Source organism: Melozone crissalis, unplaced genomic scaffold, assembly GCF_028551555.1.
Source record: "Melozone crissalis strain CALT ecotype California unplaced genomic scaffold, PUWL_Pcris_2 ptg000038l_1, whole genome shotgun sequence".
NCBI lineage: Eukaryota > Metazoa > Chordata > Aves > Passeriformes > Passerellidae > Melozone > Melozone crissalis.
The window spans coordinates 9,121,505-9,136,846 of NW_026535816.1; the positions used below are offsets into that span (position 1 = coordinate 9,121,505).

Below are 15,342 nucleotides of genomic sequence, written 5' to 3' on the forward strand. Positions count from 1 at the left end.
TTTTGTTTTTTCTGGCTGACCTTCAGGGAATAGATTTGGTTTTAATCTCCATGAGTCCACTCTGATGTCTACATTAAAGCTTGAAAGTAAACAACAAAGATTTTATTCATCTCTTTTTTTAGCTTGCTTTTAGTTTGCCAGAACTTGTTGATCAGCAAGTCAGCTGGCTGACTTACTCTGCCATGCAACATTTATAGTGCTGTATCTCAGCAGGAAAAAGCTGTTCTGAGGAGCTTTTCTAAAATTGCATGAGTGCAGAGGAATGCCTCATGTTACCTTCACTGTGCAGACTACCACTGGAGACCAAAAAATGAGTAAGATCCATACTATAGCACTATAGCTTCTGCATCTTTTCTTAAACTAACAACAAACCTTCTGCAAATGTCGCAGAGCAGCCTGAAATGTGGTCAGCTATCCTGAGGAGGTAAGTTTATTTTTTCCCCTTATGGATGTGTCAGCTGCATGTTATGTAAGAGCAATATCTGTTGTACTCTAAAAAAAGTGCTGCGGAATACCTCACCAGTTAGGATGCAATTTTTGTCTGCCTTTCTACATGCATGGATGTATTGGTTTATATATGGTTGTTTAATATATTTTCATAGTGGAAAAACATTCTTACACACACACAAAAAAGTGTGTATCCATCTTGTTTGCTTAACTACACCCATATAGACAAAGTAGTACCATTTATAGTACAGACTGTAGTATGGGGTAGCATTTATGTAATTTTTTTGGCACATTGTACATGACAAGCCCCAGTCAGCTATGGGGAAGTTCTGCCTTTACTGTCAGAGGAAATCTGACAGGACACAAATGGAGCCACAGACTTTGAAGGAATACTGTAGTAACCTGTGCTAGTTAGGTGATTGAATTGACTTCTAATGAGTAAATGATATTTGTATCTCTAAATGGAGAAGAGGATATAGATACTCCTAGATGCAGGCTACAATATTTGACTGAATTAATTTAGGAGGACCAAACCCTCCAGAATATTGTGGTAGAAAAAAAAATTAAAAAGAAATCCAAAGCATTCTACAGGGATTGAAGGATACTATCATAAAACTTATTCAGAATCCAGACAGAATAATGTGACCAGAGAGCAACAAGGAAAGAAATAAAACCCTTTTTAGTTTGAATCTTCTGTTGTCTAGAATGAGCTACTGGCACACACTGTAGAGAAAGGGGAGATTATGATACAAATAGGATAGAAATGGGCCACATCAGGCTTGAGTTTGTAATTTAGTATCTTGTAAAAAATTATCTGCAGTAAGGTTGAGACTCTAAGTTTTGTAAAATACATAGAAATAAAAAAAGCTGTGATGCAACTAAGGGACGCGGTGCGAGGACGGGGATGGAAGCGATGTAACACCAACTTAACTCACAACGTTGAGATTCAAACGCAGCCGTTACCGCGTAAAGCCGATGCAATTTTTACTTCGCTGCCCTTCACCTCAATAGGAACACCTGATGTTTTCTAAAAAGGGAGACCGAGGGCACAGCCAGGCAATAGGGATAACGGGGCTGCGGCCAGCGCTCCTCCTCAGCGGGGTGCGCACAGCCTTTCCCACCGATTCTCGCTGGCACCATTCCCGGCCCGGGCTGCGGGCGGAGGCGCAGCCCCGGCTCCGCGCCCGCCCCTCGCCCCCCGGGCCCGGCGTGACCACCTCCCCCGCGGCCGCCGCCATTCCCCGGGCCCTTCGTTCCCCCGGCCTCCGCTGCGCGCCGGGCCGCGCCGGGCCGGGCCGCGCCGCTGGGTGCCCGCCCCCCGCCGCCGCAGCCGGCGGGCTGGCAGCTGGGAGGCTGCGCTCCGCCAGCATGGTTCACCACTCGGGCTCCATCCAGTCCTTTCGGCAGCAGAAAGGTCAGTACAAGCCCTGCCGAGCGCACCTATCGGGAGGCCACCGCACCTGCCTGCCCTGCGGGAGTGGGGACGCGGCGAGGGCAGCCTCAGAGAGGGCGGCCTGAGGGATGCCAGCCTCAGGGGGGGCAGCCTGAGGGATGTCAGCCGCAGAAGGGGCAGCCTGAGGGATGCCAGCCTCAGGGGGGGCAGCCTCAGGGTGGGCAGTCTGAAGGATGTAAGCCTCAGGGGAGGGCATCTTCAGAGAGGGCAGCCTGAGGAGGGACGCGGAGGTCTGGCCGCGGTGTCCGTGCGGGATCGCCCGCGGGTGCCGGCGCGTTCTGTGTGTGTGCCCGCACCCTGCCCGGCGTGCCGGCATGCGGCCGTGCCCGCTCCCTGTACGGGGTGCCGGCATGCGGCCGTGCCCGCTCCTGCTCTGGAGGCGCACCGGTGCTCTCGGATGCTTTGCTGGGCGTCAATGCGGCTGCGGCGGGGCCGAGCCCGGAGCTGTCCGCGCCCCGGGGCTGGGGGCCGAAGGGCCCGGCCCGGCCCCGCCCAAGCGTTCCTTCGCGAAGGGCGGTGCTGCTTTGGTTCTCGCTGTACAGGTGAGTCTAAAGATGCCTACATGCGTGATACGGACAGGTCGTTCAGCCTCCAGAGTTCACTGCGGTTGTTAGTAGGTTTGTTTTTAGGTTTTAGTCTTCGTGTCATCCTGTTACCCAAGTACAAAAGCAGAGGAAGAATATTAATTGTAATTGTGAGCAGGGATCTGGTGTTTTAGGTGCAGATACAACTCAGGCTCAGTCTGTGTATTAAGTTTTTTTTTTTTGTCTGGGATTTAATTGCCAAACAGAAGCTCTTTGCTGGTCAGCAAATATAAAGGTGAATTTCCAGTTTTGATTACCATCACCATAAAACCTGTATTGTGTTCATGTTAGGAAAAAAGGTAATTCTCTCAATGAACTTTTAAAATTTATTTCTTTATCACGGAACCAGTATTTTTCTATATTTTGTGGATCAGATGAACCAAGATTTCTCTCACTTTGTTCTCTTTCAGTTATTGACAAACTTTTTTTTTGTTGTTCTTATAATGCAGTATGGTGTAAATTGTGATAGGAAGTGGTATTCATTATACATAAATGATGAGGTCACTTATTGGATTTTGCCTCATTCAAGTTCTTCTCTTTCACTGGTTAGTTGAAAATAAATAATTCAAAGCGCTTTTTCCATTCTGATAATCACATAATAAATTTACTTCCTTGCAGTAGAGGTTTTGCATTTAATGCCAGTCTTGTGTGCAGTAATGAGTGGTGCTGTCTCAGACTGTAAAAAGTCTAGTTTAGTCAGGCTCAAAGGTAATTAATTAGTATAAAAATGTATTTTTTCAACTGTCAAGTTAACATTTACAAAAGCATTAGAAGCCTTGAAGCCACAGTGTTAGTCCTTTTTCATAAGACAGCATTTCTTACATTACAGCAATGATTAGCAAGCTCCAGAATCATTGTCAAGGCTCTTCAGAAAAAATGCAGCCATTCTGTAATAATCTTTAAAAAACCCCAAACCCAACTTTCATTTGTCAGATTATACCCTTTTCTGATGCAGAGATGGGTCAACTGAGAGGCATTTAAAAAATGTTTATTCCATTTTCAGTCTCACATGAAGGATTAGAATATAGCTGTTATAATTGACACCATCACAATTAGAAGCGCAACTATTTCCTAATTACAAAACATTTTAAGTGTTTCTTGGCCTGTCAGCTTTAGCCACTCCATGCTGTAGATGCCTTAAAGCCTCTTATCTAAACTACCCCTTGTGGGTCCCATTACAGTGCATCTTTCATCTTTCAGTTCTATTTCTCCAAAGTATCCAGTCTTATTTGGCATGGCCATCCTTTGAAACTTGTTTTGTATTCAATTTCTCTCTCAACAATGTCTGTCAACTTCAACTATGTTCAGGTTCTTTGACTTGTGATTTATGAAACTCTGTGTTTGCACAAGTCAAAAAACTTTGTAAAAACTAAGTGAGTTTTGGCAGTTACTTTTTGAGAAGATTATTGTTCTCATCTCCTTATTCCCCCAAAATGCTGATTGAGGTACCTTGCCTGTCATCAGGCTTTGGAGATGAGATGATGCTTTTATGGAGCTGGGTTACCTGTACAGCACTGACTAACATGACCGTGGCTTTCCCAAAGTTCTCAATGCAGTGTGCTTTGTACAAAATGTACCTGAGTTCAGCCTGCTTTTCTCAGCCTAAAGCTTTTAGGAATGGGGAAGGATAACATAAAAACTTGAGCAAAAGGCTGTAGCAAAACTAAGCAAACATAAATGGTAATCAAGAATTCATCATTTTACCATGAGGTACTGAGAAGAAGCTGAGCATCTGGTACTCTGAAGTTCATGGACACTGATCTCAGCAGCAAAAAACGTTGTCTTTTTCCTTTTCATTTAGTATTTTGTATCAGTCTTTATTTAAAATTTAATATTTTGCTTACTGTAATTTCTGGCTTATTGTTGCTGAAATTTTGGCTAAATGCATTGTTTGTTTTCCAGCTGCTCACTAAATTGTGCCCTAAATTCCCTTTCTTTACAGAATCGGGGGTAATCTTCCTGAAATGGCCAAATGCCCATCACAGCTGTGCCTTGTATGCTTCACTTGCATTAAGACTAAGCTTCATTTTTGGGGGGGGCATTGAAAGGACATAATTTTTATGTGGATTCTCAGTCATATAGGAAAAATACACATCAGCAAGTCTCATAGTTCCTGAAAACAAATAGAAGATAATTTTAAACTTTTCAGAAACAGAATTTACCTATTGCCAGGTAACATAATATTCAAACTCAATTGCTAAAGCGAACTAACTTTTAAAAGGGGACACAGAATGTGGTAGAGAGCATTTTTTTTTCTTTTACTTACTCTGAGCACTTTGTTCTAGCTGAGAAGTTGTGATTTCAGTACCAAAGCTGTTTTTACAAGGTTTGGAGGAAAAAGATTAAGTTCTCCAGTCTCGTGGGTATCTAGGAGCCTTCAACTGGAAGGAGAAAATACAGAAAGAATGAAATTACATCCTGAGGATTTGTTACTGTTTAGAATTTAGGTATTGTTTTTCTTTGATTTAGCTTTCCCTTCTTGACAAAGTGAGGAGGTGTTCAGAGTAGGAGGCTGCTGCCATCTTTTTGTCTTGCTCTTTGTTCAAATTGTGTATGCAGAGTGAAACCCTCAGTTTCAAAACCTGCAGCAGAACTCAGTGTAGTGTTATAAAAAGACACAGAAAGGGTTGAAAAAAATAATCTCATTCTTCTTCACCCCTGCAATTCTTGTTCTTCTACTTGTATCCAAAGATAATGTCTGTGGAGAAGAGCAGTGTCCTAGAGGTAGACTAATCTGTGTCTCTACACAGCAGTGTGTTAGATCTGTTTAGCCATCTGTATAGTATTTTCTGGCTATTTTTAACCTCTGCTTTGGTGGAAACTGGTTTTTCTGAAATTATTTTCCTCAGTAATATTCTCAGATAAAAATCATGTTAGTGATATAGACCTTGATACTTCTTACTTTTTCAAAAGGCAATGCAACCTATGGCCTCTGAGGAATTATGCCAGAGGAAAGGGAAAGAAATTTTTATTATTTTTCTTCCCAACCATCCTTTACAAAAGAATAATGTTCTTCCTTAAAGATTAATATGCAGGTAATATATACTGTACATTACTGTATATACTTCTTTAATATACAGGTTTGTTTAAAACTAGTAAGTAATTAATAGTTATTAATAAAGGAGAAATCAGTTAATGTTGACAAGAGCAAAGATAATATCTACTGTAATTTGTAGTTTCATAATTCCAGGGAAAGATAGCTAGTTAGGAATCATAATTTTTTACATGCAGGACATAAAAATATGCTGCAGCCTTAGGGTAGATTTTTGTGGGTTCCATAATAGGTGTGGGACAGGTACCAAGCAATTGCTTGTTTTATTAGGGGACTCTACTGAAAACTTGAGTTCTTCAGAAGGCAAGGCAACATGATTTGCAGTGGGCTCTTGTAACAGATACCTGGTGGTAGAGTTTGAATAAATCTGTGTTTAAGGTGTAGGTCAAGGCAATTGCTATGCTTAAAATTTTAAATGTCTAGGACTTTTATCCGAATACGCAGACTACACTCTCCTGGATACTTTGCTGGGTGCTTTTACTGAATAGTGTTGTTTTTTTAATACCTCTATCAAAGCTTTTTAATGAAGGAGTTCAGTGCTGGGAAGAAGAAAAGATGTTTTGTGCTTTAGAATGGAGTTGCTTTCATCTTGGTGTATGAGATTTAAGAATGTGGAGTGCAGATTGAAATCTGGTGGCTTTTCAGGTGTCTGGTCAAGGAGTTCAATGTTTCCTGGTTCAACGAGGCAGGAAGAAGTTAATCAATTTCAGTACTCATTAAGTCTTTGAGGGCACTGATTTAGCCTCTCAAGGGATTTATCTTGGAGTAGCTTGAATTGAGACTCCTGAAGAAATCAGGGATCTTCATAAAAGATGTGTATTTAGACACATTCCAATTCTTATCTCTACCAAATATTTAGTTTCATTTTATATATTGCCACTTGAAGTTGTAGTGTGATTTAGAGGGATTGAGGATGGAGAATCTTGAATAGCTCTGCCTTCACTGTGAGGCTTGTTGCTTCATTGGCTTTTTTGTTAAATCACTTGGAGCTACTTTGAGAAGCACTGTTGTTGTGGAGTAAAGCTTTCCCTTATGGTTCCTTTACTCAGATTTTAAGCTCTTAGTGACCTGCATTCTTTATAAAACAGCATGTGAAACTGACTTTCATTTCTTGTGAATTTCAATGAGAATTTGTAAACATCACATTTTATATTTTATATATTATATTATAATTTTACATTTATATATTATATTATTTCCAGAATTTTACATTTTATATATTGTATTATTACCAGAATTTTCAGTATTCAGGAACTTGGCCTTGTGATAAAGAATCCCATGGAGGCTTATCCAAGGATGTTTGGTGCTTCTGTGGCATGAGTAAACCTAGTGAACTTAACAATTTGAAGAGACTGCTGAAATTACTAGAAGATGGAATTCTGTCACACAAAAATTTATGACAGACTGCGACCCTTTGCCACTGTTCTTTAGAACAGAAAGGCCAAGTTTTCATGTCAGTGTGAATGAAGCAAGTTTTTGGCCTCAGCTCTTCAGTTTTCATTCCAAGGAGCACTAACACACACAGAAAATTTCAGTGCCATACTCATGTTGACTCTGAAAGCTGAGAGCAATGCAGCTATTAGTACAATCCCTTAAAACAATACTATATTTAAACAGTGTTACTTAAAATGTTTTTTCAGGGCACTGAAAAGTAAGGTCCTATGTTAAATAAGGCTATATTTGCTCTTACTTCTTTTGCCTGATACAACTGCTCAGCCTAGGATCCACTCCATCTTTTTCACTCAAACACCTTTGAAGGGCCCATAATATGTCTTTTTATTCCAGATTATACTGTTATGGGTTGTAACTTGAAAAAATATAGAGCTTTTTGAAAACAATCACTAAACGTGACATATTAAACCTTATATTATGCAGGTGTATGAGTGCTGTAGAAAAAAGTAACTTTTTTTTTCACTGAATGGATATTTGAAATGAGAAACTAAAGGATATCAGAAAATTTTGGGATGTTGCATAACTCTCTCTAGCTAAAGATGATGATGCTGCTGTGGTTAGATGTCTGGGCATTAACTTCCTACAATCTGTTTTAAGTATAGCTTAATATAGTTGTATCTGTGGACAAACCTTGTACCTATTCCACAGCTTTTCAAAATTTCCTGAGTAAGGACCTGTGAAAATAGCAACCCTAGCCACCGCTCATTTTCTTTAGAACTCTCATCAGTTATATTTCACTGGGTATACCACAAAGTTGCAAGTTCCTGATCTGCTTCCATATTTTGCTTTATTTATTCTGCTTTTGGTCATTTTTGAAATCTTCTAAATGAGTATAAATGAAACAGCCCTTTCATTTTGTATTCTGTTGTAGTAGCATTTTGAATATATCAGTTTTTGTTTCAAAATCAAGATAGTCAGCATATTTTATGATCAGAGGTATTTTGAAGTTCCAGTAACTGTGAGAAATTGAAACACTGTCTTAGCTAACAGTACCAAGAGCCTTGCATTACAGTTAATGCAGATGGCTAAGCAGTAACTGGGAAAGTAATGAAAAAAACCCCAGCCATCCATATTTTAGACATAGCATGATAGCAGAAAGTGGATGTGCTAAATTCACAAGTTTGCTGAGCAACATGAAGATTACTTGTTTTCTGCTTTGGCCTGTCCAAACTGAAGAGTGTGTTTATGTTGTCTTGAGTCAAACATGCAATGACATTTGCGGAAAGCATTGTATGTATTATACATATATATGTATATATATTACTCAGATTACAAATCTTTACCACACTTGTTCTGGAGTTAGGTCAGTTCTATATATTCTACAGATAAGTTACAGTAGATTATTTATTAGAGACAGGTGAACTCAAAACCAAACTGCAGTGTACAGCAATATGTTTTAACAACTCTGAGCTACAATGAATGCAAATTCATCACTGTTTTCTCAGAAAGAAAGTCTGAGTCTGCCTCAATTTGGATTATCATTTGTCTTGTGAGGGCTTTTAGCCAGTGCAGTTACTTAAGGGAGGAATTGTTCATTTTTCTGACTGGTGAGGTCACAGTTTAATTCTCAGTATATTTGAGTATCTAAGTGAGGTTTTGAAGAAATGGAAACATTAGGTTTTCCCTTTGGGTCCTGTCTAATATTTGTACATCAGGCAAATAGCCTTACTATTATGTAACTGTTTGCTCTGCTTAAAGGTAGGATCTTTTGAGTGGGAAAAAAGATACTGTGAAATCCTGCTGAGTTAGAATCCATCAGCAACTCAGGAGAAGGAAGTGTGCTTTGAAGAGTATCTACAGAAATCCCTTTTGAGCAACAAATTGCCACTGCTCATAGGGTTTTCATTGATTTCATTAGTAACAACATAGGACAAAGCCGCACGTGTTTTGTTGCATCTTGTCTGTTGCTGTTACTGGATTCCTGTGTGGTACCCTGTCACACACATATTTTCTGAAAAATCCTTTCACTAGGATCTTTTCTCCTGAGAAGCAGGGAAGCTTCAGCTTCTCCGTGTTTTACTACTTTGGAATGTGATTTGGAGAATTGTTTACCCAGCATGCAAATTGCCTACAAATTCCACAGCACCCTAGCACAAGAAGGATGCACAAATGAAGGAATTCAGAGCTCGCTCAAATCTGCATTGAAAAATTTTTAAGTACATCACAGTTGCACAAGAATTGTAGCCAGTCACGTATGCTCCAGAGAGCTCCTATGGTGATGGCAAGCTCTGGAGTTAAAATATGTTTGAGATGTCATATTCTATTCTCTGCCTGTCTGCTTCAGTAGAATTACTCTTGCTCAAAAATTTCCGTACTCCTTACTGTTTGTTTAGTAGCTTTATCAATAATATGTCTTTATAATCTAGATGGTCTCTAACTTATGTAATATTTGTATTCTCTTATCTTTCTGGTTCATTAAACTAATGGAGTTAGTGCTTTTAATGAATTAGTTTTCCTGAAGCATTAGGATTGTTTTGTTTTTTAGGTTTTGTTTGTTTATTTGTTTGGGTTTTGTTGTTGTTTGTTTTTGTTTTTGTTTTTTATTTTTTTGGAGAAGTCTGTTTTTCATTATGGACTATTTTGTTGTCTGGTTTAAAGGACAGGTGTCTGCTAAGGAAGGTGAGAACTCCCTTGGAATGGAAACCTTTCCCTCCAAACTATTATATCTTTGAAATTACAGGGTTTTGAGGCAAAGGTATGGGGAAAGGAATAACAGTTCTTTACTGTATATTTATGTGTAACAAGACAAACAACCCTGGCAGCAACACCAACCAAAACCACAGGCAAACACCTTTTAGGATATTACTTTGAATTAAATATAATGTGTTGGTAGAGACTAAACAAAACTTTCTATTCTTTTGTAGTGTTGGAAGGGAGCATCTACAACTTTTTATTACTTTATATTGTAGGAAATCTCAAAATAAACCTGAGATTGACTTGTATTTAAGCTCAGTCATAAAAAAAAAATTTTGAAATATGCATTCATAAATGCTTGTACTTTAATGGAAGGAGTTTCTTTAGAGAGAAAAATGATTTTTTAGTGTCATGGTGACAGTGATCTGTTTGTCAGTCTGACTGGGCGTTTTCCCTCTTGGTTGCAGCTTGTAGTTGTTTGTTCAGTTTTGGCATGTTGGTTCTGCAGTGTTGTCTTAGGGGTCTACTAGTGCCATCATCCAGTTCATGCATAGTCTATTAGACATTATAATTTCATACCTGTGGCCATCATAGGTATTTGCTATCAGTCTTTTCTGCCCAAGCAGGAGGAATTCAAATTTCTGTCAGCCTGGAATGAAAAGAAGGCAAAGCAAGGCACCAAGTAATGGATTAAACTGGTTTTTCAGTATTTTTTCCCTTTAACAAGGGAAAAAATAGAGAAATGCTTTCAAATCAACTACCCCTTTAATTTTGAAGAGCATTATACCAGTGCTAAGCTCTGACACTTTCAAATTTCCTTTTCAAATTTTTTGTTTAGAAGACTAATTCTGTGAGCATTAATATTAAAAAAGAAATTATAACAGCTGAATTTAAATCAGAAGCTTTGTCCAGAACATTTCATAGATTTCTTCAAGAATGTCCTCTGAGCATATACCTTCTTGAAAAGTACGTTTTGTTGGACTTTTAGTTTACTTTAGCCTCTTTTATCTTCATTACGGTAATTTCCTCTTTTTATTTTCTCTCTCCATTTGAATTACACTGTTATCCAGAGGTGAAGGGCTGGAGGGGAGAGGGGCAACACAATTTTCTTGCTGCTATTGTCATTATTTTTTACTGATTGTTAGGTGATTATTGAATACAGTTTCCACTAGCAATGTGTATTAATGTGGCTTTGGCTAATGTGGTGTCTTTCCTATGCTGTTTTGCTTTTATCAGGAAAGCTAATCCATGATGTCAGGGGTTTAGGACCAAAATGGAGACAGAGGAGTTCTGTAACTCTGAATAAAGGGAGAGAAATCTAAGTTGCTCTCCTTTCCCTCTGTAATTTCCTTTTTAAGGTGGTGGAGTTATGTTCAGAGTGGCCTGGATGTGCAGATAAGTTGTTTGTTAGACTCTGCTGGTAAAGTGCTGCTGCACCAGCTGCTTTTCCTCTTCCATGCCCTCTGGCTTCTGAACCATCTTTATAACTCTCCATTGCCCGGCCTTCCGTATGTTGAGGTGTCCTGTACAGAGCTGATACTGGAAGGGGCTGGAAAATAAACTTTGGAAGTGTTATGAAGCAGGCATTCTTTATCAGTGCAGGACATGTTAGAAGGCTGTCTCCTTCAATCCAATGTGTATGACAAGACTTCACCACTAGGTATTTATCCATCATAATCATGCACATTCATTACAATGTGCTTCCTACCTAATACATAAACATCACTTTCCTAGAACTGATTTGCATGCATCTTCCTCCTACTGGAGGTCCTTATATGGCCCTGGAGGGTCCTCTCAAGGTGGTTGTATTCACTGAATACTTTGATATTACAGGCAACCTTTCCTTGAACTTTTTCTTTGGGCGTGTGCTGTTGCTCCTTGTTACATAACTTTTCCCAAACCCCCCTGTAGTTCTCTTTATTTTTTCTCCCCTGGTTCCGGCTATATTTATCATCCTGTGCACGTGCCTTTGCATCCTTTTGTCTTTTTTGCGCAGAAGTTTTGAAGCTCTGTCCAGCAACTTCAGGGGGACTGAAAATTTATATTCTGCATTTTATTTACCAGGAGCACCCCAAAGCTGGATGCTGTTTGAGATGTGCCTGCAGGAGAGTCAACTAGAGAGGAGTAATCTCTTCCCTTGACCTCCTAGCTTCACGCATGTCAAAGCAGCTCAAGAAAGAATCAGGTTTTTTTTCTGCAAGGGTTTCACTACTGACACAACTGGGAGTCAACCTGTTGAGAAGTGCAGTGCCAGTTATTACAGCAAATAGCCAGTGCCACGAATGTCTAAATGAAATTGTTTTATTGGTTTCACCAGCAAAGTGAGGAGGCAGCTGTTCAAAAGAAGTATGCATGGCTTTGTCAGTTGGTGTGAACATGGATGGTTTTGCCGCTGGAGAGGTTTACAGTTTGTTCTGACAAGCAAAAACTTGTAAATACTGAATAGGCGACGGGTCATCATCAAACTTTGGTCTCAAGGCTCCAAATACCAAATGCCTGCTAATTTAGAATTCTGGCTGTTATTAGAAGATCTTATAAGCACAGATGACTTAAAGAAGGGCAGATCACCTGCTGTAGATGAGCTGTGCTATTTTAATTTACTTTTAACCCAACACACTAAATTAATTGGGCCTAAAAAGCTGCCAGCAATAAAAGCACTATTATCAAGTCATGTGTCCTACTAGTAGCAAAACAAAGATAATAAATCCTTACGCTTCCTAAAGCAACCTTTCAAAGGTTGGTCACTAGGCCCACACACTCTGCTTGGTGTTTAGGGGCTTTTTAGTCAGGTTTTACTGTTCTGAGTTGTGCTTCAGGAAATTTTGAAAAAAGTTAATAGGTATATGAGTCTTCATGTTAAATGAAATGAGTTAATTGCAAATTACAATTTTTGCAGTCTCTTTAGTGCCAGCTGTTTTTACTATTATATTCACTTTTATTTTACATCCTTAAAAACTGAAAGTATTTACTTTTTCCCCCTTGTATGCATTAACATATATAGACATGGTTTTCAAATTCTGAAATGGAAGAAGTAATTTTAAAAAAGTCAATAATCACTTCCAGGAAAACTTTTTGTGGTTTTAACTTAGACTCTGATTTTGTGTTGGATATGTTTCCTTTGTATTTAATTCCACAGAATTTATTATAATGTTAATAATTTTATGGATAGTGCTCTGAGAAAGTGAGGCAAGTTTTGCAGTGCTAGAGAAAGTGTCTTTTAATTGCTGCCATAACTAGAAAAGTCAGATAAGCTTCTTAGCATGTAAGAACTATTTGCAAATCTGAAATGAAAGCTGCAAATTTCAAATGTAAATTAATAAGTTGGTATGAGATTAACAACATCTGTTAAACACAATTCCCTGTCTTTTCTTTCAGATTATCTAATTGATTTAACTGAATTTTAATTAATCAGGGTCATCTTGGTATTTCATAACTCTTACTGAAGGGTTTGAATGTGCTTGATAGGTTCAGTAGGATGCTTCATTTGTAAAAGATGAGATCAATCTGAATGCATTTATGATGGGGGTGTGTGTTCAGTGAAGGGAATTGTCAGGAAAGACCTTTTGTCATTCCTAATTTCTTGTGTGAATATGCATGTATTAAGACATGTGTCCTGCAGGATGCATTGTACTGCAGCCTCTCATGAACCTGTTGCAAATTAAATCTTTTTCCACCAAAGGTCAGAGATTGGTGGATGTTCCATGTTTTTATGAAAGGAGACACAGTGTATATTTTAAAAAGTGACAAAATAAAGGTTGAAATGTAGTTGCATCTAGTTATGAAACAGAGCGATAAGAATTGTGTTCTATATGAGCAATTCTGTAACTTAATGAAGTTATAGAACGTTAATGAAATGCATTATGCATGCAAAAAAAAATATCTTCCAGTTATGTATTTCAATATATTTCAATACTGAAATCTTAGTCAGGTGCAAAGATGAACATAGAAGAGTTACTTAGTTCTGTACATTTTGCTTAATTGTGTTTGTTGAAAGGATATCATTTTCTCTTTAAAGAATAAGCTTTGAAAGAGCACGGGTAACTTTTTTTTTCAGGTATTTAACCTTTAGAGTTTTTAAGTACTTAAGTTATAATCTCAACTTTCTCCCTGTAATTTAGGAAAACTGTAAAATTACAGATTTTTTAAATAGCTGTGTACACCTCCACAGCATTGAGCTGCCTACGTGGGCCTAATCTTCAAGTAGCTGAGTTGAGTTTGGTACAAAGGTTGCTGAAGGAGGTGGAAAAAAAGCGGTCTTTTTAACAAGCTTTCCATTGTATCCTGCTCCTTCCTCCAAGCAGCCTTTGTCACATGCTGACTCTCAGCAGTCACTTAAAGCTACCAGGAAACTGCACTGCAGTTCAAACACGAAAAAAATGTTTAGCTCTTCAGGATTGAGAGCTCTAAGGATGTGCAGAGGAGTTCTCAGGTGAGCAGTACTTGTACAGCCACAAGCTGCCAAAATCAGTGTGACTTTCATACATGGCTATGGGCAACAAAATCGCATCTCAGTTTGTTTGTGGGAGCAAATAAATGTGTGAGAACAAAACCTGGCTGTTCCAGGGCAAACTGGCAGCTGAGGTTAAGGAGCATCCTCTGGTCTTCTGGGCATCCTAACTCATCAGTTCTTCTGGGTCTCACATCAGCATCTCCTGTGCCTCTTCCTCAGCCTTGTCTGTAACCTCAGATGTGAAGTCATCCCGATCTGTGTCTCACCCAAACACGTTTAGGAGAGAAACGGATCGTAGCTCTGCTTCTAGACTGTGTTACTTTGCTTTGATTTTGGTACTAGTTGACTTTATGGGGCAAAGGAATCAATTTTAAAGCTTCCATTTTAAAAAGCTTGGGAGTTACATTGGAGTTTCACAGTGAAAAGTAGACCAGTTAAATAAGGAAATTTCAAGATACTGGTCTTAGGATTCTGAGCTTGCTTCATCATGTGAAGCTTTAGAATAGTCTAAGTTTTTATCTTGGTCCAGATGGAGCTACAATCTATGTGATGGAACATAAACACAGTGTGTTTTGCTGTATTTGAAGGAATTGCTGTTCCTTGTTTTCTTCAAAGTCATTCCCACACAACAAAAGTAGTGTTGCTCATACTGAATAGAGGATACCAACATCTCTGGTTGAGAAAGACTGGAGATTTATATGGCTGAGGCTCCTTAGGATAGCTTGTTTGTTCAGTAAACATTTGTAACCATCTGGTGTGCTGTGTTTTTCAGTAATGAGATGACTGTGAAAAAATATAAACTTTTAAATTAGTGAAATTAATAATTAGGAGAAATAAATATTTTAATGAGATACTTGATTGGTGTTGTCATTAGTAATGCCAGAGGTTATGATCCCTTTCAGGCTTCAGATGCTTGAAACCCTATAGGGAGTGTTTTGAAAGTAGTAGTAAAATGCATGCACCTTTTCTGCAGAAGTTTTTCAAGACTTAAAAATATAACTTAAGCATTCAAATAACCCTGTGACAGAGAAAAGAATATCCACTGCAAAAAATATCTTCTGGCACAAATTCCATTTTTTATTCAGTTTTACTGCAGCACTTTTCCCATAGAAATACTGTAAGCCTTAGCCAGGTCATTACCCTGAGTACCTTCTGCCTACCTGCAGTTCTCCACTGAAGTTTTGCTAGCATCAGGTTTTCAGCTGAATATAATCAACCTTACTGGAATTGAATAATAGGACCAAGGGCTTGGCAGTTGTTATAAACTAGG

The 15,342-nt window shown here is 38.8% G+C and overlaps 1 protein-coding gene across 2 annotated transcripts in view; it reads left to right on the top strand.

Annotated features, from left to right (window-relative positions):
• The first annotated feature begins 255 nt into the window (after positions 1-255).
• Positions 256-15,342, top strand: part of ANO3 (anoctamin 3) — an 85,758-nt gene continuing 70,671 nt past the window's right edge. Inside the window, exon 1 of one of the 2 annotated variants that reach the window (XM_054283601.1) lies at positions 256-424. Coding sequence is in view for 1 of the 2 variants with exons in the window: in XM_054283600.1 (XP_054139575.1) it covers positions 1,816-1,861 (46 nt within the window). In the remaining variant the exon portion in view is untranslated. Of the gene's footprint in view, positions 425-1,770; positions 1,862-15,342 lie in introns of those variants that run through there. The other variant, XM_054283600.1, reaches the window with a different exon arrangement.